The following is a 20,177-nucleotide window of genomic DNA, read 5'->3' as shown; positions in this document are numbered from 1 at the left end:
TCCGTGAAATACATTTAATATGTTTTCTATCATCATTATCCTCCTCCTCCTCATCATCATCATCATCATCCCTTCAATGGTGCTAGTTATCACCAGCGGTCGCCTTCGTTTGGGGCGTGGGACTGACCTGGCTATATACAAAAGATGACAAGGTTTGATCACCACTTGGGCCGGTCATGAGTGGTTTTGTATATATACATATCGAAAAAAAAAAAAACTTTAATATCACTTCTTAAAATATATCAGCATACGAAAATGCTTTTTTCGTCCATTCCAGAGTACTTCTTTAGATGAGTGATTTAACGAGATGACATAGCTTACATCCATAAATACACTTTGAGGTCTCGGCAATATTCAGAAAGAATGTGACATCTCTGAACTCAGGGGAAAAAAACCGATGAAAAATATTCATCATTACTTTCACCACCTGTCAGATTCAGAGCAAGGTGGCCTGCCCGTGGGGAAGACCTATCGAGGCGCTCCAACGAGGCCGGCCTTGTGCACCTGTTAGGAGGTCTCTCATTGGACGGCCTGGCCGTTCCTGTACGTTCGCCAGCCAGTTCTTTTTCTGTTTACATCGACGTCGTCATCCTTCCATGCATGCCTGGAGGATCATCTTTGGGAAGTCAGGTCTGGGGACATGGCTGAACCGAACCAGTTTACATCGTTTGACGATGGCGAGTAATGGTTTATGTGGAACCCATCAGGAAGGATGAGACTATATTTTGGGACAAAGCTGATATTTCTAGTGCCCGTTATTCTGCTCAGACTGGCAATCGCTGATGCGAAACATTATTCACCATACCAATGGCCACAAACCGTGACAAACGTGTCTGACAATCCACTGCTATTTGCAGTTTTATTGTTAAGATTTTGAAGATAGTTTCTACGAAATTTGCTGCAACTGTAGGTCTAGACATCAGCTTTTTGGTTCATACACATCTGTTAATCGCGTCCTTTAAAAATAAATCCAGTTATTGTAATATTATGTTGTTCTTTTGATGATACAGACCAGTCTCACTTATTTTGTGAGTTCAGTAATTAGCTGGTGTCACTCTGCCCCCCTGACTCCCACTTTATTCTTCTCCCTACTTATCCACATAGCGACATCTGCCCATTCTTTATTCATTTCCTCACTCTTGATGCTTACGTTTCCTTCCCACCTTTCACCTCCACACTTACCTCCCTCTTTACCCCGTTAACCTCTCATTGTTTTTTAAAAAAAAAAAAACCCTTGGATACTAAACATTTATTGTCTTTTATTTGTAGTGAAAGTGTATGTACAAAAAAGTTATCTCAATACAAATCACAGATTCTTACAAGATATTTCCACAGCCTATAAAATAATGGTAATCACATTCATTATTGCATGGTATGCATTATTCTTGTTCTCATACGATCTGTAATTAAAAAGAGATTGGCATGAAAAATCAAAAATCAAAGAATCAAGAAAACTTGAAAATTTTCACTGTCTACTGAATTTTTTAAAACTGTTTTAATAAAACAAAAAGTACAAACAACAAAATTAATCACTTCTATTTAAGCCATTTTGAACAACAAAGGGCAGATTACTTGAATAATATAATGGCTGGAGGAGATGCAGCTAAGAATCGGAGCATTTGCAACTGCAGCTTTAGTAAATGGGAATGAATGCACCGTTGTTTGGTTAAGTAGAAAAGTGCATCCACCTTGAAGTTATTTCGCACTATGGGGGGAGAGGAAGCAGGGAGGAAACAGGAGTATCCAGAGAAAACCTCTGACGTCCAGCACTGCAGACAGGTGTAACAGAGACAATGTATCCCGCTATGAGATCTAAACTGAGGAACTTTCACTGCAGTGGTGACAAGTATGTGTTTCAACCACAACACTACTGGGTGCCTCTAAATAAGCACAGTTTAGAAGTCAAAGGGAAAATGTAAAACTAATGCAAACACATGTATATAAAACTGCTGGCCCTACATAAAATAAAACAGTTTTGTGTAAGCAGAAGCAATGTTTATTAAGTGCATAATATGTAACAGGAGTAATTTTCTTTTAATCAAGAAACAAAAAAAATTTGCTCACAGTATTATAAAACTGCTTATCCTTCACATCAGCAACTGTACTTGATTATGTATATATTTTTCACTCTATAACACAGAGTACTATGTGCTTAAATAAAATGCTCTGTACATATATTAAATTTGTAATAAATAAAAGAGTCCAAAATGTACCTTGAGAATCTTTGCATAAAAACAAAAAATTAAATTTTTTTTTGTCGGGAAGGTATACACAGTAAATACTATGCATATTAGTCAATGAAACTATATCTCCTTGGAAAACGACTGCAGGTATAACAAAAGTGAGATTCATCCTGTGCAGAATGTGAACGCAATTACTTGTGTGATAAAACATCAGCATTTCTTTAACAAAAATAGAGGCATTTGTGACAAAGTATAATTTTTTCTAAATATCAAAATATACATTGTAAATCACATTACTTTAAGAAGATACACTTAGTGTGTGTGTGTGTGAGACATGCATGTATATGTGTGGAGCTACAAATATCTTTCGTAAGGAAAAATACAGCAGACATCTCCCACTTTGTGCAACTGCAAGAACCTCTGATGGTGTGTCTGCTCAATGAGGTCTATAGCCAGCATGCTCAGACTTGTACCTCAGGACTGTCTTAATTTCCTGTGGAAGAAGGCCATATTTTGGACTGCAATTTTCATAGGGGAAGAAAGACAGGAGTCCTGCCTTCAGTTTGGATCGCAGGTCGTTGCTGCAAGTCTGGAGGTTATCTGAAATGCACTTTTCTTCTACTCCCAGGAGCCTACAATGAAAATGGAAATGTCTCATTTTAAAAACAACAAAGTCTGTCAGATGGCATTACATCTGCTTGAATAAGAAAAAAAAGACATGAAGGATGGTGAGGGGATAAGGTACAAAGATATGTAGAAGTTCAGTGAGTCTACTTCACATACAGTTTAACCCTTATCTCAAAAAAACATAATCAAGAAGAACAAGCTCAAAAGATGATACAACAATTAATTGGTTTACGGACTCAAAAGTTCTAGAAATTAAGTCCCCTAAAAAATGTGTGATCATTTTTGCTTTGAAACACAGAGTAAAGGGCTAACATTACACTGTGTATTTCTACACATGAAAACATTTAAAATAAAAAAGTGATGATTAATTCTATGGACAACACTGTGTCTTGCTAAATAATTGTTTTCTACTTTTTGTATCCATGAAGAAGGGCCACACATCTGAGGAAATACTTACATGCAGAGAGTATCTTGGATGCCTCCTGCAGCAATACTTGTAGCCAGTGTGGAGGCTTGTATCTTGTCACTGTAGCATTTGATCAAGCTTAAAGTTTTGTTAACTTCCAGGCATGGGTCAGCAAAGTCTGAAAACAAGATCCCAAATTTGCATTTGCATTATCCACATTATGGATTATAAATTCAGGGTAAATCGAGTACATTTATTTCTGCACATCAATCACATTAAAATTACCTACTTAATCTCAGAGAAACTTAAGCTTGATGTGAGCAAATATCATGGAAAAGTGAGAGTAAAACAGACTGAGAAGTGTTTAAGTGGGAGTATGTATATTTTTGTGTGTGTGCAAGTAAAAGTGTAAGTATACATGCCATTAGAGCCTCTTTAACAATGACAGACATAACTGACAACAATTTGTGGAAAGTACACAACGCACCATGTGAATAATATAGCACTTACAGATGGTTAGCCATCATATGATATAGTCCTATTTTTAAAAAGTGGAATGTATAATACTCTCATAACCAATTATAAGGAAATTTCATAATTTTTGTATTATTTGTTAATTGCAGAGCATTTACAAAGATTACAAAAGTAAGACTGACCCTTTCTGTAATCGCAAAGAAAAGTTATGCCCCTCTGGATCGTCTTTGAGGTAGGCATCACGCTAGAAAATTGGCTGGCTACATTCTGTGGCATGCAACCTTCAATATATTGCAAAAAGCACTGTGCTACTGCCACCACCAATCCTGGGTTGCTGTATAGCAAATGCAAAGTATATCATGAATGTTGGAACACAAATATATCGTCATGTTACAGGATTTTGGTATACCCTGAATATAACTTTTATTACAGTTATATTTAATAACCAATGTTTGACATTTGTGCACAAAGCTTCAAAAGAAATATGCCCAAGCAGTGTCATATTTTATTTCATACTGAGTACTGAGCACACAAAAACCAATTTTAAAAGATAAATTATGTGCTGTTATTTATGCTACTGTAGGATGTTGCCCATTCATACATTATCAAGGGATCAAAACATAAATTTGCTTCTACCTGTGATCCTTAAAACATAAGGTAATAGCTTCATGTTTCAGATCTTGTAAAGATTGTGTTCTATTGCTAAAGGGATTGTATCCGAAAGTAAACCATGTTTTTAACCATCAGGTACCCATTTCTGCTAGATAACTGCTGGGTGGACAGGAGGGGTTTACCATAAGCTTGAACAAGCCTCAAACAAAATACCTTCTGCTTTATAGTCAAGTGCAATTAATTGTGCTTCTCCTCTTTACATTCTTCTTTTGAAGTTCCTACCTAGATTCTAACTTCTGATGACATGAAGCTATCTTTTGTCAACCTTTCCATCATTCCTTTCAACTTGCATCCACATTTTGTTCATGCGTACAAGTGCTTACTCGCACAAGAAGTCTGGGCTTTCCATTGCCTGTGGGTTGTTCATTCTGGTCAGCACAGTAAGAAAGTATTCAGGGTGGTCCTTGGTGATACATGTTACCACCTGACTGAGTATTTCTACCTGGTTGGTTGAGCAGTGTGTAGACTGACCATAGCTACATCCTGTAATATGCAATAGTAAAGGTAAATGTAAAATCACTGGTCCAAACGCTTGTTTTTACAATGACAAAAATAATTTTTGACTACTTGTGTAACTCTCTTTTTGGTCTGCTTCTTTTTAATTTCTTCGAATCACATGTGATAAAATTTTTGGTTTGGCTACAAAATAAACTAATCGTAATATACTGTGCCTGAACTTTTGTAGTCATGCCCTTGATTTTGATGACTTTTTAAAAATAAGATATCTGACAGTTTTGCTTTTTGACATAATATTGTACCAAGAAGTTTTAAGGGATATCTTAAAGGAGATTTAGTGACCGGTTAACAAAAGCTACCATGACAGCGATTTTGAAGAAATATTTATAAATCAAACAAATCAGTAAATATTAAGTCATTGGGACAATTGTGAAAATAGAGAAAAACAACCAAAAAACTGAAAATAATCTAGAATAGATCGATGCAGCTTCCAAAATTTATTTACTACTGTTGTTAATGGGGTTTTCTTTGTAAATACTGCCGATGAAATCATCATTCATCAACAAACAACAGTGCTAATATCAGCATAACTTTTTGATAGTCTTTTGAACCCAATGCAGGAAGTTATAAAAGCTGTTGCAAATCTACAAAGAAAAAAGACATCCAAGAACATATTACTGTGAATCAAACACGTCAATAACCAAAAGGTGAACAAAATGAGCTGGCCAACAATGTTAATCAGTTGTATGTTAAATTGGCAAACCTGCACAAACAAGAAGTAGAAAGGCGAATACAGCTGATTTTTCAGTCGCCATTTTCTTTGTTTACGGTGGGCAGAATGAGGACTTCATTTCATTGGCTGATAAATATAGAACTGACATCACTGCCACACATGATCATGTGGTACGAAGGTACAAAATGGTTTGAAATCTTTGGATTGCATGCATCAAGTAATGTATTATCATCTTTCCACTGATAAAAGTCCTTGCGTATTTTTATTTTATTTCTGGGCCTGCTGTTTACGAGATTGTACGTAGTTAACTGGGCTGTTTTTTTTTTTAGCGTTTACAGGTTATATATATACACGTATATGCAGACGATTTTTTTTTTTTTCACTCAACTGCTAGAACGAGGCTTTAGGCTCCAACGCTTCCGGTTAAGCCTACCGTGATTTAGCGAATAACTTCAGCAAAGTCCGCGGACAGGTATATCGACAGAGCACGAACTAATATCCTGTCCTTGGGAACACCGATCGACCTTTTTTCTTATTGGGTCAGGGTTAGGGTTACTTACTAGGTCAGAGTTCAGTAGTTTTTGTATCAGACCATATTCTGACTTATCCCTGTCCTCTCATTTACATAAAGAAGAGTTTTCTTTACCTTAGAAACTCTGTTACACATTACCTAATCTTACAGCAGCCCTCCCGCATTGCAACACATTCTTCGACACCTATTTCAGAGTTCATGGGGTCAGGACTACTTTCGTCCACTTGAGGGGAGTATGTAGGTCAAGCGCAAGGTCATGAACCCTCCAACCACATGGTTGACGGACAGCAAAGAGTAGTTGACTGAATCACAGCTGCGGTCAGTAACAGCGATCATCATATCGGACTCCTTGTAAGTTCGGGTATGCCGTGTGCATTGCTTTGAAAATCACTTGTTTGTTTTTTTTTTTTTCGTCACAACAAGTAAGTGCATCCTGTTTTCTGCAATTTGATGAACGGATCAAAAGGTACGCATTATAATTGTATCTTTCTCTGTGTATGTGTGTGTGACGCCAAATACTCAGTTTATTTTCTACTGTTATCGATTTATAATTTCAATTGCATTATCCATGAAAATGTGTTTATATGTACTTCAACCGCAGGCAAGTGATCTGTTAAAGCATGTCAAAACGTGATGTGTCTTTTCACGTTTCAAACAATACATCACAATCCCAAACAAGGCCTAACCCCAGCTATGAGTGTTGCGAGCGTTTCAGGTGGTGGTGATGGTGTGTAATCGTTGTTGCGGTGACTGTTTTCATGTCTTCCGTTGTCTTTTTATTCGTCGTGGGAGAAAACATCCAGTAACGCTAGATTTTGACTTACGAAGTTCAGATCCCACTGTTTTTTTGCTGCTGTTTTCTTCCACCCCTTCACTCACCACCGCTTAATGGTAAAAGTTAGTCACGTGTTTTTTTATTGCGATCTGTGGTAACATTTAGTCAGACTTGTTCAGTTGTATCCTCCGCTCACAGCGCCCTTGAATTATACTCAGCTCCATTTTTCACCAGTGATGTGAAGGTCTGGTGGTAAACATGCAGAACAGTTGCTCTCGTCATTCATGTTATTAAGAGAAGAAAAAGAAAAATATACATACAAGTGTAAGTACTGAGTTGTTGTGTTCGAGCACTTGAATACTTCAGTCACTCGATTAAGACGCTGTGAGTGTTGTCTCACTTAAGGCCTTGCCACATTTTACGACCTTAGTTTTTTGAGCTACGGACACTTGGGTCATTCTTTGAATTGTACGTGGGTTCTTCGTATAAATATTTTGTCACTTTTGCATTAGTATTTTTATTTCCAGTTACATGCATCCTCCAATGTTATAAATGAGAGAGAGTAAATCGAAAACCTGAATTTGTTTAGATGTGTCCTTCACTGCCTTTCCATTTTAGAATTTTTTTAAAAATAAATGTTGGATTGCATGAATTATTGCATTTACATTCCACCACGTCTATACGTCTATTTAGTTATACAATATTTCGTATTATTTGTTCTTTCTTCACATTCTTCACATTCCCAGATGTGTGTCTTGTAGCGCTTTAATCAAAGTATCAAGCCACAGTGTTCACAATTTTTTTTTTTTTTTTTTGCGCAACAGTCACAAGTCGTTTTTCCTTATCATCCTTATCGAGCTGTCACTAGTGGGTCCTCACTTTAAAGTCTGTTGCATCAATTTAAGCATGCTGTATATGATAAGCGATAGCATGAGATCTGTTTCAGTGTTGCCTCTCCTGTTTCCTAACAGACGCCCACAACGGGCGTAGATCGCGTCTGCTGGAGAGAGAAGGATGACTCACTTTGTCGCAAAGGTCCCTCGGTTGTCTGTCTACTTATAACCGTGGAAAGAAGAACAAAAGAAACCTTGACTTTGGGCAAACAAGACCCCGGGTGCAATCTTTGTTTCGCCCAGCTAACGTGGATCACAGCTCACAACACTTCTGTCCAGCAGTCTCGACCATCAAAAGCTCGCCGGCATGGAGTGTTCTGAGTGCAAAGGGCGATTACGAGAACCCAAGGTGTTCTGCTGCACCAGGCTGTGCAAGCGTGTCTTCAGAAGCACATCGACAGTTCCGGCGAGAGGGCAGTCACGTGCCTGGTCTGCCGCGCATGCGTGACGGTGCCGGACAAAGAGCGTCCCAAAGACACTGGGCTGAGCAGTTCCGCACCGATGGCTTCCTGCTGCGCTTGCAGGGGGCAGGGGGTCAGATGTCGCGGAAACACGACTGTTTCGTGTGCGCAGGCTCCCGCCATGAGAGCAAGGAGGCCACCGTCTACTGCTTCGACTGCGACAACTACTTCTGCGGCGCCTGCAACCAGGTGCACCTGCAGCTGCGGGGATTCGACTCCCACTCCACGGGCGTGCTGGAGGAGTTGCTCCTGAAGGACATGATGACAAGACGGCGCGCCTTCTGCTCCGTGCACACCAGCAGTCCACGTGGACAGCTTCTGCAGCGAGTGCAACGCGCTGCTGTGCAAAAACTGCGTGCACGAGAAGCACCTGAACTGCCTCGTGCAGCCCATGTCAAAGGTCAGCCCAAGTTTTTTGCTTTTGAATGCTTGAGGAGGGGTGGGGGTGATGCAGCAGGTGGATCTGATGTTTCGGATCAAATGGTTGAATCGATATATCTGATGGGCTTCAATGTGGTTTCAAATTCTGCGATCTGTGTGGAATCTGGCTGTAAATTCTGATGATAGAATGCGATGCTGGACTCTGATTGTGGGATCTCATGGGTCGATCCAACCGTTGTTGAACGATGATTGTGATGGATGGCCACTGGCGACCCTTTGGAATTTGGGGGGAATTTATCCTGCCTGTTGTGAGTATCGATGGCCACGCTGGGCAGTCACAGTTGCGGTACTTATCATTGTGAGCTCTAACAAGGCGATAATGACAGGGCAGTCTGTTTTGTGTACTGTCACATGTCATAAATTGTTTTGTGCACTTAGTCGTGACCACTACGTGATGTGCACATCTCGCATGTAAACTGGATTCATTTTCTTTTTGTTATTTTTGGCTGTAATAGTAGTAGTTGATGATGATGTTCAGTTATCTTTCTTCCAGCGGTACACGAATAGAATGTTTGTGTCATATAAAAACAATTTTCTGATCACGCAACAAGATTACTCTCTTGACTTTGAATTCCTTCCACGCTGTTAATTTACGCTCAAATTTAAGTGTCCAGCCTGTGTTTATCTCCCATTTTCGTCAGATCGCGAAAGAAAAGCGACAGATGCTTGTGATCTGAAGAAGAAGTTGGAGCAGGTCATCAAACGAGTGGAAGATGAAAATGAAGACCTGCAAGACAGAGAGACCTGGATGATGACATGTGCTCAGCAACGACGAGAAGAGATAGAGCTGGCCTTCAGTCGCATCGAAGCTGCTGTGAGGGAAGAACTCTAAATAAAATTATCTTCCTTTCATTATAGAATGTGCATACTTTATATTTTACCCCAAAAATTTCATGTTAAACTTAACAGCAGTGTTATGTCAGTTTTTAATAATAAAATCATTACTTTCAGGTCGCAGAAAGGAAAGCTCGTCTCCTTGCAGAAGTCGAAGACAACATTTCTAATCACAAAGAATGTCACCTGAAAGGAGAACCATTCCAGACTTTGGTTGGCACCTTAAAGAGAAACTGTGCGCTGGCTGATGAAATACTGGGTTGTGGATCTGACTTTGACATCTTGGAATCTGCCGACGATTTGGCGCGCCAGTGCCGCTCGCTCCACAAGGTGATAACCTATTACTGAACGCTTTCCTCTATCAACTGAACACTACCATGACGTCATCATTTGCTTACTAATGTACCCGAAGACACCTTGTCATAGAAACGACAATGATTAAAAGGAAGCGACACCTATGGTTGGAATGTAGACTGTTGTAAGCTAATCTGTAATTAATCTAAACAGCAAGTTTGCAAAGATATCCCCTAAGTCTTTGTCATACTCTTTGCATTTTCAGATGAGCCAGAAGGAATCAACGTTGGGTGCTGACATCCGAAGAACAAAATCGCCCGTGGATTCCTTGTCAGTCAACACGTTAATCACAATGATCGGGCACTGGGCAATAATAAGATTGACCAGCTAGTGGCCTTCAAGACTAGGGAGGTCTGTAATGAACGGGCGGTGGCCATATTTCAGTGTGGTTATTTTGTCTGTCCTTTGTTTCTGAACCTGCAGTCTTGACCATCCCTCTCCTACCTCGCATATGATTTTGATCTTTTCTGCGACAGGTGCCTGTTGTCATGCGCGAGGACAAAGCATCGCCCAAAATCGCGAAAATCCTGGTGGTCGACAGCAGCATCCTTCTTGTAGCGGACAGCGCCAACAGGTGCATCAAGTCCGTGGTGTCGCTGCCAGGTGAGAGGGACTGCCGGCTACACCGCTTGGACCTGGACACCCGACCACGAGGGTTGACGCTGCTGAAGACCCACATTCGCAGTCGTGTCTGGTCGCCAGAGTCTGCACATCATCACCATCGTAAGTATGACCTTCCTAATACATACATACCTTAGCTATCGTTGTTGTCGTGCGCTCGAGATGCTTGCATTAATACATAATTATCAGTCCATTATCACCACCGTGAGAGTAGTTTGCCCACAGGTCCAGTTTATTAACTTTTTTTAGTGTGTGCAAACAAGACAGTCGCCTCCAGAGAGTTGCATGACCAGGACAAGTGCTAATGTTAATTATTAAATTTTTAGCTTTAATAATAACACGTACCGGCTATTACCAACTTTCGTCATCTGCTTTATTTTTTCAGACGGATGAGCAGCTTTCCATTAAGGTCACAGTTTCAACCCAACAGGACTACTGGGATATCGCGTCCGTCAACTCCATCAACGTGGCCGCTGTCTGCAAGCAGCCGCCCTGCATCGACATCATCGACATCGCCGGCACCCGCCTCCGCACCGTTGAGCCGGTCGTGTCGGGCGTGATGTTGTTCAAGCAGCCATCGGTCGTCGCCGCTGGACCAAACGGTACAATCTTCGTGACTGACCGCGAGAACAAGACTCTCGCGTGTCTCGACCTCCAGGGTCGCGTACGCTTTGTGTATCGAGGCGACGAACGAGAAGAACTAACAGATCCCCGAGGCGCATGCGTGGACGAAAGAGGCTGCGTGTTTCTGTTGGACTCGAACGACGTATATGTCATCTCCTCCCAAGGGAAGCAAATGTCCAAGGTTCTGTCCGGGCTTCTCAAGCCAAAGACGATAAGCGTCGGCGCGGACAATGTTATGGCCGTAGCGATGGAAGAACAAGGGATCGTGCTTTTTGCCCTGAATGATATGAAAGGCTCACATGTCTGAAAACCCACTCTTTGGCACTCATATAAGTTGAAAATGAAACGATTGCCAACGACTTACTTCCCAAGTTTGATTTACATAAATGTGTTTGTTCAGAGGCTATGATACCATGCAAACTGCTCGGCTTTCAAGATTAAGCAACTGTTATTATTTTTACCCTGAATATATCTGGTGACCTCTCTCACTCTCAGCCACTAAAATCGCTTCTAAATTTTTCAATAAAAGGCACATTTCTTTTTTTGTGTGTGAAAAAGCGAAACTTTCGTGTATTGTTCACTGCTTCGAATGAATAAAGAAATGGTACAAAATATCGAACGATGTACTTTTTCTAAAGTGGATTTGTAATGTTTGACCTTGTAAGTAAGATAAAAGTGTGTGTTTGTTGAGGGGATACCCAGTGGACTGTTTTTGCCGACGCCTATGGGTTGCTGGACAAAGACAAACAGAGCTGCTTGAAAACTGTAACATGGGAATCAGCACAGAGAATAAAGTGGTCGTGACAGTAGAACAATAGCCACATAAGACATCGACATTAATGGCCCCCCCACATAACCATCAAGGTTCTTTGGCATCATTTCCTCAGAGAATGGCCTCCGTCTCTCCCTCATCAGGGTAACAGTGGGATTTAAAAAAAAATATTCAAAATGAACATGTACAGACACACACATACATGCATGTACATTATTTACAATCATATGTATATTTAAAATGACGCATGGCTAAAAATCTGCAATTTTAAAAATAGAATTTGTTTCGGTTAAAAATGCATTCTAAGTGCCTTTATATATCCTGCTCAACCCACCTAACAAGATAGTTTTGATAGCCGAAAGTTTAAAAAAAAAAAAAATCCGGAATGAAAAAAAGAACATTGTTGTCCTGGTTAGGGTTTTTCCCTGGTGAAGGTCGTACCACTGTTTCCAAATCCCAAATACATGTAGTCAATAAATTAACTCGAACAAGAGAAACACAAAAACATAAGGTTGTTTTTAACACAGTCTTCGACATGCATGCAGTTTGCAGACTTCACTTGTGGTGACTGACGATAAGGCTAGGAGAGCATGAGTGAAGAATGAGTGACGAGGACTGATAAGCCTGCGGGACTTCTGCAAGCGACCTTATCTGTCCTGTGGGTGGAGAGCATCTTACATCTTAGTCCAGTTTGAATCGAACCTTCCCCTTACACAGGCAGCTTCGTGCTTGTAGACTTGGTGTTCCACCCGTTTCTATAGCGCACTTACCCTCCTAACAACATTGCAGAAAGTTTAAGCAATACTCAACAAACTCAGAAGAAGCAGGGCAAGAGGGCCTGTGGCGCAATGGATAACGCGTCTGACTACGGATCAGAAGATTCCAGGTTCGAATCCTGGCAGGCTCGATGTTTCCTTTTATTTTTCGTCCCGTTTAAAAGTACGGGGAAAGCTTTAAACTACTTGTTTTGTTGCTGCAGGGACCATGTATTCTAGCACACACACCACACCCACTATTAAATGTAGGTACAGCTTAAGATTTCTTGAGACATACAGTACTATAATACGTTGGACTTTAGTATTGGTAGCACTGGTTTAGAGAGCAGTTGATGAAGTGAGCAAGCAGCAACACCTGTAAGATAACATCATGTCTAAATTGTGACAAATGATAGGAATATGAATCATCATTTTTTTTCCACATACACATACACACGTACGTGAGAGAGAGAGACTGGGTGGGGGAAGTCTCAGACAAAAAAACAAAACTACAAAATTACTATCACGACCTCGACATTCATCACTGGTAAAAGAGAACTTGCCGGCGGAATTTGTAAGTCCCCCATGAGACATAACTGTTGTGGGGTTAAGAAAAACAAGTTACCAGACGAGTTATCGGAAACGTCTGAGCGTCGTGATCCTATCCCACAGGAACTTGCGCACGTTTCCAGACTCTCAGCCTAGGTCATAGGTCAGGCTCCGCATATCTGACCCTCATGCATGTAAATAATACACAACACTGACCCCGTGACATTTCTATTTGTCAGTTTACTCTGGGGTGTCGTTGCTGTACTTTAAGCCCCCGCTGAGACTTCAAAAAAAAAAAGTAAAAAAAAAAAAAAAATAAATATGTTGATGCACGATCAGCCATCGTTTGCTCTGCTTGGCTGGTTGGATGGCTTTGTTGACAGCAACTTGCCTGTGAGGTTCATAACTGCCTTTCTTACTCCTTCTCTCATGCACAGCTACCATCATCAATATAATCAATCATTTCTTTCTTTGTTTTCATCGGGCTTTTCATTTTCTCTTGCATTCGACGAACAATCTTGGGACAATAGATTATAACAATAATAGGACAATCTTGATTATGAGATAAGAAAGACTATTTGTTATAGATCTTTATGTATGTATGTGTTAGCTTATATACAGATATATATAATGATATACGTGTACATACCATGAATCCTTTATTTTCGCGAAGCTGTGCAGAAAGGTAATGAAGTTTTCATGAATAATTAAGTGAATTTATCTTCTGTATTAGGTGTAGGTCGAAGATTATGATGACGAATTGCAGGAATGCAGGGTGAGGGTGGAGGAAATGTTTAATTAACTGCTTCTCATTGATTAACGTCGGCTACATGCAACAATCTCGTGCGATTATCGGCCCTGCCACGTGCAATTACGAGGTGATTACTGTGTGCTTCAGTCGCAAATATGCAGCCTGCTGTTAGCATCAGGTTTGACAGTCGTGTGTTGGTGGAGGCGGACAGAAGTAGAATCAGCCATAGTTTGGAGGACCGAGAGGAGACGAGCTGCCGCTGGATACTTCTAAATATGGATACAAGGCTTGAGAATAGGGGCACGTGTACTGCCGCAAAAAAAAAAAGAAAACCACCCATCCATGCATACAAACACAAACATACATACATACGTCAGTGGCGAAGGAAGATTCCGGGCTTGGCGGGGTGAGGTTGGGACTCCATACTAGGAATAAAAGACCTTTAATTCTTGTCCCCTTATAGTATCTGTTTGGAGGCGGTGGCTGGCCTCATTGAGCCCCAGGTTCATACGGCATTATACGCACGCCACGCACGCACACTCACACACAATCTCTCTCTCTCAACTGTGACGTTGTTGGAGGGACATGATAAGTTGCAGCAATGGTGAAGGCGCGCCAGGAACCTATTCTACGTCCTGTTCAGTAGGTATTCCAATGGCAGCCTGTCCACTATTTATTGTTCAACGACCATCTTCTGTTTGCCCGGTCGGTTCTCCCTCCCAAAACACACACACACACATTAATAAGGTTGATACATGTTCGTGTTTATTCGCCGGCGGCCACGTGCATATACTTGAGCTCGGTTTCATTATTGCAAGCTGGAAGAATAGTTCGTCAGAACTCCATCTATTTTTCATTCTTCTTTTCTCTCACTCCACTTTGGGTAACGTCGGTATCGACATCGTTACTTATTACACGACAGACTCAAGACCTCAGCATTCGTTAAATGCGATGCTGTCAGTCCAGTAGCGCTCAAGAAATTCACCGTTCGTTCTAGTCTAGATCATCGACGGTCCTCCAGAATTTACTCCTGTTGGCGAGGGCTTACGGCGCATTTTGCTGTTTTGATATAAAACTCACTTCGTGGCGACAACATTGTGGTTGTACTGGACACCCATGCTGACGACTGGCTTGACGAGGGAGACGACAGTTACATTGCTCGCTGCGTGCAATTTCACTGACTGGCGTCCCCAGGGGAGGTAGACCTAGCCTCACCAACTTTGACCATGAAACACTGGCAACGAGTAATTGCGACCCAATCAAGAGTTTAAGTAGTTAACACACGCACATTTCTCTTCAGAAAAGTTTGGTAGTAAACAACGGTGGCTGTCGGCTGGCACTGAGGTAGAGTATAAAATTCGCTTTCTCGGTCATTGCTGGTATCGTCGCCGCTTACTTGATCCAAAAGTACGAGCTGTCTTCACCATCAAGAAGAAACACGGTATGTTTTGTTGCGAGTTTTCTCTCTTCTACTCTCTTCTTTCTATTTTCAAACCATGAAGGAAAATTCCTTCATTAAAAACACGACGAAAAGATAATTTTGTCAATATATGGTTTGATTTATTAGTATTTTTCTTTGTATGTGTTACGTTAATGTTATATAGTTTGTTCTCTTTTTTTAACTCAATTTCTTGAAGCTGCTGTGAGTGAGCGCTCGCGCGTGTATGTGTGGTTTGTTCTATTTCATTCTCCTACTGTACAACATGCTTTTATTCTTGAACAATTTCTGTTCAATGCAAAAATGGATTAAATCATTTCTTTCTCTTGAATTTTTGCATTGATGCCGATGATGATGATGATGACGATGACGATGATTAGGGTTAGGATGGATAATACTTTATCTTCATACAGAACATACATGAAGATACACATTCATTTTGAGCCTTTTTTGTGAACACTGATCAGGTGTAACTGGATCCTACATAACTTAAGAAACCTAAAGTTCTAAACTAATCTTATATAAGAATGACGCCTTTGTCCTGCACAGACCTCTGTTGTTTGAAACTGTGGCTACGACTTCCAAAGACAGAGGTCAATTTTTATATTTCAGTCGAGAAAAGGAAACGGATACAATGGGCCACTTATCAACCATCGTCCTTTCTTTCATCTTTCTGGCTGCTTTTGAATTTCCGAACTTCCTCGCCGAGAGTTACGATGACGTCAGAGCGGAAATGTGTGCTGAGGCGTGTAACGTGGAGATGCAATGGCGGGAAAACTGTGCAGCGAAGAAAGAATGCGACAGCATGGCCGCCGACGCCCGCTTGACCTGTCTGGATTCTTGCCTTCAGGAAGCAGTGCGATGCCAGATGGCCTGCTGGGACAACTACAGCACCATCACGGCTGTGTGTCGGGATCGCTGTGGGTCGGACAACGACTCCGACAACTGCTGCAAAGCCTGTTTTCTGGACAGGTTCGGAGGCTGAAGACGGCATAGACAAGAGGTAACCAAGAGTCCGAAGCTACCTTAGAAGATGTAATTGATGCAGTCAAAGACAGAATCACCAGAAAAAAGGACGAACTACGTGAGCTGAAAGCAACCTTCAAGATCATCAGTTTCTGGTCAAGAATTCATACAATGGTCTTGATTCTGTTTCTAGTGCTTTGTATTGCACTTAAAATCTGAGGCATATTTAATATTAACTGCAAAAGTTTGGCTTTAACAAAAATAATTTAATGCAAGATGGTTGAGTGACCCTCACGTCAAAAATGATTAAGTGATGCTGTGGACTTAAAGGATTGGAAACTATTTTTTTTTAAGAGTTCCAGTTAACAGTAGATTGAGTTTACTGAATATTTGGGACGTTAAAGCAGCTGTCACGTACAGGATTTATTAAGCTCCACCCCAATCTCCCCCTCCCCCCAAATTTAACATTTGATTATTCTAATAAAATGAATGATTGCTCTGGTTCAGCCAGAGTTTTTTTCTTCAAAAGAATGTGAAACATTTATTTATAATTTGGGTTGGATCGGTACGTCTTTTTAAATTTTAATTTACTCTTTCAAGTATGCAACATCCTTGTGATTGCTTAACATCTTTACAGTTTTCAGCCTGTCTGCCTTGTCTACTTATAATCCATTGAAAAATAATATCAGTGACGAGAATTTGGCGAGGGGAGAATTAAATGACTTCTTTTGGTTGCTTTGATAATTGGTTTTGTAGATCTACTACTAAAACTTGGCAATCCACTACGATGGTTGAACCAAGCTACCATCAGCCAGTTCATGTGTCAATCATCCGACAGGTTCTCGCTGAACTGTATCAGCAGCAGGTAAAATAATCACGAACTGTGTATGGAATATCCACGCTAGTAAAAAGTCACCTCATGCGAATGGAAAACTGTGTTTCCGTCATTTTCTCTTTATAGCCAATGAAATTTGACCACGCCAAACTCTTCGTGTTGTTGCAGGTTTTTTTTTTGGTTTTTTTCGTGGGCACTTACTCCAGCAGGTGATTCCTCGCCACCTCCAGGACACAGCAACAATTGTTTTTTAACAGCAAAGGCCATACTAATTGCTCAGCTCCAGCACAATGGCGTTCAAAGCCACGCTATCACGTGCACTTTCGTGTTCAGCCCCTATCACCCTGACGAAAAGCAGACAGGGCGGACACAGACAGGCCGCCCAACGCAAGAGGTAAACATCGGTCTCCTTGTATGCGAGTTCTGCCTGCGTAACGGCGCGAGATCAAAGCGCGGACTGCGAGACCCGCCGTTACCTGCGCGTTCTTTCCTCCGAGTGATGCGGTCCTTGGCGATGTGCGTAAACGCAGCCTCATCAGTTGCACGGCTACGGACACGAACTGTTACATCTCGTAGTTACAGGGCCAGGAGAAAAATCATTGTGTGTGTGTCAGTGTGTGTAAATGATTGTCCTTAAGATTGGTGTAAGAAAATTTATCCTCAAATCTGGATGAGTACCTCGATCGTCCATTCCGTTCAAAAGATGGACGCACGCTTACAAACAAGGAGTCAACAACACAACACAACAACATACAACAGAATAATACATGTATATATATATACGTTGTCAAGGCCTCAAACAGTTATAGAGCAGGTAATACCTGCTGTCATATCGTGACGTCATTGTGTTCATATCTTCTGTGCATGATGATGTTTGAAGGTGTGTATATATATACCGAGAAAGGAAGACAGCAATTCACTCCAGATGAAAATAGTACGAGTTTGTTCCCTTCATTAGAAAATAAAAATGTTAGCACCCCACTACTTAACACTTACTGCAAGCTAGTAGACCAGTCATAGAATCTGCTTGATTGTCACGTGACGCGTTAAGTGATGAGTCTAGCGATGAAGCTACCGAGGGTACAGATCGTATTGAAACGCTTGAGCCAGCAAAATTCACCGCACTCATCAATAATAAGACATTAAAATTGTCCCCACAATTAAATTAGGCATTTTTGGATGGTGAAAATTTGAGTCTTAAAAGCATGAGGATTGATGTTGATAATGATAATAATAATAGAATTTATAGAGCATGATTTCCCCAAGGGGAGGTGTGGAAAGGTCAATGCGCTGTGACGAAAGACTAGAAACAAACGAACATAAATAAACAAACATACATAAAGAAATATAAGCAGCAGTGCGCGGATATCTTGCCAATCATAAACGCGCTGCATGGATAACGACAATAAACTGAGAGCAAGCACACAAGTTTGCTATATTACAAAAGATATTTCTTAAAAAAGAGGGTTATAAGTTCAGATTTGAAAGCTTGGAATATATTTTTGGAAGAAAAAAGAAGCAAAGAATTCCGAACAGTGAGGCCAGATAAGGAGATAGCATTTCTAATAAATTTATATATTTATAAAAGTAGTTGTGTTCGTTTTACTCATAGGACATGACATATATAGAATACATAGCTGTTACAATTTTACTGAAAAAAGTTTCAATTCTAGGTAACAAACTACTAACACGAACCCGCTTGCGTGTATTTTCCGTTAGGTATTTACTCTCCGTTTTCGTTCATTTTCAGACAACTGCTATCGAATGTAAGAAAATATAGTGTAGTGTGTGCAGTGAAGGCAATGTGTTTTTACGCCTTTACTAACAACTAAGTCTATATTACAACCAAGCCACATGTAGAGAAAGAGAGAGAGAGAGAAAGAAAAAAAGTGTCTATGATGAGGATAACTGGTCATCACTGACAAGCGCTGAACCACTTGATGGCAGACTCGTATAATGTAGTATTTGCACTGATGATGTTGTCTGAAAACAAAGAAAAACATTGTATTTTTTTCCTGATAACAACCTACGCGGCCTCATATTCCTACTGTATCTATCAGCTGTTAATTTCGACTCTTTGAAGGCACTAAAAGAGTTTCCCCCACGAGGTCTCATAACATCAAAATTTCTACAAAATCCCAGAGTCCTAGCATTAAAATAAACTCTCTCTTTAAATACAAACAGATTGATTTTAGTAGTCAATGGTGGTCAATAGGATTCTGTTTCAGAACAGAAAGCACTACAAGGGCAACTGTCGCCGTGTAACGTGTAATAACTCCGTTACAGTTACACAGACGTTAATGGGTTCTGGTATTGTCTAGTACTCTGGATACAGTTTGCAGGTCGGAGCTCTTCGCAAGGTTTGACAGATATCCATCGAATGTGCTGTTTGGATGCTGCGCTAAAAATATCTAAAATATATTAATCTTCGGCTTAATAATATTTGCGCAGATTCTCTTCTCGTCTGCTCGTCGGTCTACCCTCCCCCAACCCCCCAAACACCCCCACAATTCTCACCCCACGTAAAACTCATCCCACCCCTCATCAAAAGTGTTCCTCTCGCCTCAGCAAGTGTGGACAGCGCATGCGTAGGCTGCGAGCATGCGCATCGAGTGCATTATGTCAGCGCTGACATTTTCACGACGAATTAAGTGTGCGGTCGTTTCCTCTTCAAACGACGGGCAAAGAATAAAGTTATCAACATTCTTCATTTTCCACGCATTCCGCGAATAGACTGAAGTATTGCAATCAAATATTTTGCAGGGCTCTTTATTTTACAGGCTGTAAACGAGAAACATCTTGTGTCACGTGATACGGGGTGATGAGCGGCGTTTACTGGCTTTGTATCATGTAGTAGACTTTTATTCCGGCAGGTGAACTATAAAACGAATCGGGATTCCCCTTTAATGGACATGCGCAGCTACACTAATTAACCTGTACTTGAATGCTCTTTCACTATTTTGCACTAGGCGAAAAAAAAAAAAAACTTTAGAAAATATTCAGGTGGCAAGTATCACACCGAAGA

The 20,177-nt window shown here is 40.8% G+C and overlaps 2 protein-coding genes, 1 long non-coding RNA gene and 1 other non-coding gene across 6 annotated transcripts; 3 read left to right on the top strand and 1 right to left on the bottom strand.

Annotated features, from left to right (window-relative positions):
* Positions 1-1,242: 1,242 nt before the first annotated feature.
* On the bottom strand, positions 1,243-5,721 carry LOC112568983. The gene is made up of 5 exons (XM_025246607.1): positions 5,582-5,721; positions 4,686-4,845; positions 3,873-4,024; positions 3,268-3,394; positions 1,243-2,815 (listed from the first exon to the last, which is right to left on the bottom strand). Exons 1-5 carry the CDS (start codon positions 5,631-5,633, stop codon positions 2,620-2,622), a joined length of 687 nt encoding a protein of 228 aa, XP_025102392.1. The 5' UTR covers positions 5,634-5,721; the 3' UTR covers positions 1,243-2,619.
* A 207-nt stretch (positions 5,722-5,928) lies between these two features.
* On the top strand, positions 5,929-11,653 carry LOC112576705. 3 transcript variants are annotated; one of them, XR_003101884.1, is made up of 7 exons: positions 5,929-6,434; positions 7,805-8,612; positions 9,295-9,467; positions 9,605-9,817; positions 10,047-10,192; positions 10,318-10,564; positions 10,848-11,653. XR_003101884.1 is itself a non-coding variant. In XM_025259371.1 (4 exons), exons 1-4 carry the CDS (start codon positions 8,192-8,194, stop codon positions 10,170-10,172), a joined length of 933 nt encoding a protein of 310 aa, XP_025115156.1. In that variant the 5' UTR covers positions 6,675-8,191; the 3' UTR covers positions 10,173-10,305. The 3 variants fall into 3 exon arrangements, 1 of the variants encoding a protein (XP_025115156.1); XR_003101883.1 differs by lacking the exon at positions 5,929-6,434 and having other exon boundaries at positions 6,676-8,612; XM_025259371.1 differs by lacking the exons at positions 5,929-6,434; positions 10,318-10,564; positions 10,848-11,653 and having other exon boundaries at positions 6,675-8,612; positions 10,047-10,305.
* Positions 11,654-12,692: 1,039 nt separating this feature from the next.
* Positions 12,693-12,765, top strand: Trnar-acg. The gene has a single exon. It is a non-coding gene; the product is annotated as a tRNA-Arg (tRNA).
* Positions 12,766-14,861: 2,096 nt separating this feature from the next.
* Positions 14,862-17,302, top strand: LOC112577295. Its single transcript, XR_003102037.1, has 2 exons — positions 14,862-15,354; positions 15,964-17,302. It is a non-coding gene; the product is annotated as an uncharacterized LOC112577295 (long non-coding RNA).
* The last annotated feature ends 2,875 nt before the right edge of the window (positions 17,303-20,177 follow it).

Source organism: Pomacea canaliculata, linkage group LG1 (assembly GCF_003073045.1).
Source record: "Pomacea canaliculata isolate SZHN2017 linkage group LG1, ASM307304v1, whole genome shotgun sequence".
NCBI lineage: Eukaryota > Metazoa > Mollusca > Gastropoda > Architaenioglossa > Ampullariidae > Pomacea > Pomacea canaliculata.
The sequence above is the reverse complement of the archived record's forward strand: the minus strand, read 5'-3'. Positions and strand labels throughout refer to the sequence as shown.

What these genes read in the sequence shown, in the direction of transcription:
- LOC112568983 (XM_025246607.1), bottom strand. Translation starts at nt 5,633, where the DNA reads ATGGCGACTGAAAAATCAGCTGTATTCGCCTTTCTACTTCTTGTTTGT. An exon ending in AGCCCAGACTTCTTGTGCGA is followed by an intron (nt 4,025 to 4,685) that starts GTAAGCACTTGT and finishes TTTGCTATACAG; the next exon opens with CAACCCAGGATTGGTGGTGG. An exon ending in TCTTTGCGATTACAGAAAGG is followed by an intron (nt 3,395 to 3,872) that starts GTCAGTCTTACT and finishes TCTTGTTTTCAG; the next exon opens with ACTTTGCTGACCCATGCCTG.
- LOC112576705 (XM_025259371.1), top strand. Translation starts at nt 8,192, where the DNA reads ATGCGTGACGGTGCCGGACAAAGAGCGTCCCAAAGACACTGGGCTGAG. An exon ending in TCAGTCGCATCGAAGCTGCT is followed by an intron (nt 9,468 to 9,604) that starts GTGAGGGAAGAA and finishes CATTACTTTCAG; the next exon opens with GTCGCAGAAAGGAAAGCTCG. An exon ending in AGTGCCGCTCGCTCCACAAG is followed by an intron (nt 9,818 to 10,046) that starts GTGATAACCTAT and finishes TTGCATTTTCAG; the next exon opens with ATGAGCCAGAAGGAATCAAC.